At 34.1% G+C, this 3,444-nt stretch overlaps 1 protein-coding gene across 1 annotated transcript in view; it reads right to left on the bottom strand.

Moving 5' to 3' along the window:
* The window catches only part of LOC108687877, an 11,104-nt gene extending 8,373 nt beyond the window's left edge, over positions 1-2,731 (bottom strand). Inside the window, exon 1 of the mRNA XM_018193891.1 lies at positions 2,698-2,731. Coding sequence (XP_018049380.1) covers positions 2,698-2,731 — 34 coding nt within the window. The remainder of the gene's footprint in view (positions 1-2,697) is intronic.
* Between the last annotated feature and the right edge of the window lie 713 nt (positions 2,732-3,444).

Below are 3,444 nucleotides of genomic sequence, written 5' to 3'. Positions count from 1 at the left end.
GGCGTTAGCAATATATTAGTATTACATGTATGCCGGAATAAGATCTTATTGTATATATAAAGACATTGCCATAAATCACATTACATGTACAGTAGTCACATGTGTACTAATAAAATATATCAATGTAACTTAATGTTTCACGCAATTATAAATTAAATTAGTCAGATGAATGCTCAGCATTTGTCTCTTTGTCACAGGCGAGCGAACATTTTTGTTTTATTATTGACGAAAGGTCCTATTAGGTGTACAACTTTGCTTCCGCCGTTTTCCTATAGATGGCTTTAGCGGTAAGTAGTAGTCGAAATAAATAGATCATAGACGTCATATAATAAACTTGGGCATCTGTCAACATAACCCCATAGAAACATTAGTCGATTAGTGTCTGCATCTTAAAGTTATTCTCGATTGAAAATGTCAGTTTACGAGCCAAATTCTCGTCATTTGCGGGAGATTTTAATTTTTTGCTTCAATATGAAGAAATCTGCGACTGAGGCTCATCGAATGCTCTCAAATACTTATGGTGAGGCCGCTATTAGTGAAAGAACGTGTCGTGAGTGGTTTCAACGCTTCAAGAAAAGTGATTTTGACGTCCAAGGTGCTCTGTATTTGGTGGGACCAGCTCGGCGTAGTGTATTATGAACTGTTAAAATCGACTGAAACAATCACAGGCGATCGGTATCGAACGCAATTGATGCGTTTGAGCCGAGCATTGAAAGATAAACGGCCGCAATACAACGAGAGACACGATAAAGTGATTTTGCAGCATGACAATGCTCGACCCCATGTTGCGAAAGTGGTCAAGACATACTTGGAAATGTTGAAATGGGAAGTCCTACCCCACCCGTCTCCAGACGTTGCTCCCTCTGACTATCACTTGTTTCGATCAATGGCACACGGCCTGGCTGACCAGCACTTCCGGTCTTATGAAGAAGTAAAAAATTGGATCGATTCGTGGATAGCCTCAAAAGATGACCAGTTTTTTCGACGCGGGATTCGTACGCTACCCAAAAGATGGGAGAAAGTAGTGGCCAGTGATGGACAATACTTTGAATCATAAATGTATAACCAGTTTTTTACAATAAAGCCTCGAATTTCGGAAAAAAAACGGCGGAAGCAAAGTTGTACACCTAATATATATCAACCTAACTAATTTAATTTATAATTGCGTGAAACATTAAGTTATATATTGACATATTTTATTAGTACTACTATACATGCGGCAACCTACTTTGTACAATAAGGTTGTATATCATTTCATTTCGGATAATCAACGGTTGCGATATATTCGCAGGATAATATAAATCTCATCTATTCAGTTCTGTTAATCATTGAAAATAGCTTCACAATAAATCGAAAGGTGTATGATCGTTAGAAATCAATTCAAGGTCACAATCAAAGTGTAATCATTATTATTGCGCACTAAATACCATGATAACTCCTATTTCCTTTGACATTTTTCTTTAATTTGTCTTTAATTAAAAAAAATTATATTGTTTATTTAATTAATTCTCGCTATTTTTTGTTACAAAAATTCATGTTTATTTTATCAAAACCGGTACCTGATATTTTATTCACATTATTATCCATTGAAAGCTATAATCTTTTCCCACTTTTCGGATAACAAATAGATTCCGCGGTAAAAAGAATTCAGGTTCTTTCGAGGCCATTTCAGTCGTTATCATTTTTTGATATCTTCGAAAAAACTAAAGTTCAGAAAAGTATTGTGCTACATCGATCGAAATAAATGGTAATTTAAAGGAGCAACATCTGGTGAATAGGACGGGTGCTGCAAGTAGAGTGCACATGCACATGGAGTGCATTCGGGGAGACACTATTCGCGCTAAGGACGCAAACGCTACTAACGCTGTTCGTGGAGCCAATAGTGCGATAATGTTAGCAAATTCCATGAATAACCTTGGCGTAGCGTTTAACCTGAGAGATTTAACATTTGTCGAAGTTAAATAGAGGATTCTGTTTTCAACCACCGATCAAACTTTTCTCTGTAATTCAAATTTTTAGAGTTATAAAGTATATATAACATAAATTTTTAATATTTTCATAATGAATAACAAAACGCAATCTGAATTGCAATCTTTATGATGGCTTCCCGGATAGAACTTTAAAAGGAGGCCTCTACAGACTCTAGACAGTTTTTCCCCCATTTCTGTGCCCCATTCAGATAAGTTCGATCCTGCCAGATAGGTCCTGCACAAAGATGTAACGCTCGTGCAAGTCAGAGCTCGATTTGTAAATCTGATTAGGATATGCCTATCTGGATATATCTAACTAGATCTTATCTGGATATGTCTAACTTTGTTGGCCCTGTTTGGATATGCCTAACTAGGCCCTGTCTAGACGCTTAACTGGACAAGCTATTGGCACGCCAAAATAGACCCTATCCTGGCAAACTTAATTACGTCCTTTGAATGCGTTATTAGGCCCTTTCTTACTAGGTCGTATCTTAGAATGTCTAATTAAGTTTTTTATTATTACACTTAATAAACTATGTTGGATTGTCTGACTAGGCTTTATAATAAATGTAATCTTTTGTTAGTATGTGTGCTTATCATGTTGTAATTCTGACTTTATACTAAAATACCACAATTGTATAATGGGAATCACTGTTTGAAAAAATAATATATATGACGTAAATAAATAATGTATATTTACTTATCAAATATATACATACATACTTACATATATCCACACTTGGTTTCAACATCGCAGTCATTTTGAGAATATGACTGTTTACTAGAAGCATCAGACACTAACAACCTCTGGCGGAGACACAAGATAGCGAAAAATTTTAATTGAAATTTGTTCGGATTTTGATGACGCACTCTGTATACAGGGAAGAGGAAAAAGGAGTATCTAATTAATTGGTTTTTTGTTATAACGAAACCAAGTTTTTGAAACAATGTCTATCGCTTCTGATTCGTCTGTCTGCTTTAATTTTCTATGAATTTTATGAGAACATAGTCACGAATTTTCTTTTTTTCCATTCTATAAGTAAATATATTTTTCAATAATGAGGAGAAAAAATATAAATAAGTTGTATAAACTTTATACAACTTATTTATAAATGTACTTTCACGTTAAATTAAATTGTTATTTTTTAATGCTATGTGGAAATCATCAAATTTATGTTATTGGATAGAAAAAAACTAAATTGAGTCAGAGAGGTTTGTAATTTCTAAAAGAACGGTTTGAATGTGTAATAAGTATGAAAACTGCTGTACGTGTGTGAAGTTAATATCTCAACTGTTAACTTCAATAATTAACTTCAAATTTATTTGTATCCAGCATAGGTCTACAGTTTCTGATAGGTTTTAAAAATAGTTCGAATTAACCAATAAAATCACGTTTTTCGAATTGAGATGTTAACTTCCTAATAGGATAACACCTAATAGCATCTCATCGTATTTTGAATATTTAATCACGGAG

Source organism: Atta colombica, unplaced genomic scaffold (genome assembly GCF_001594045.1).
Source record: "Atta colombica isolate Treedump-2 unplaced genomic scaffold, Acol1.0 scaffold22, whole genome shotgun sequence".
Lineage (NCBI taxonomy): Eukaryota > Metazoa > Arthropoda > Insecta > Hymenoptera > Formicidae > Atta > Atta colombica.
Note: the sequence above shows the minus strand (reverse complement) of the source record. Positions and strands in the feature narration are given on the sequence as shown.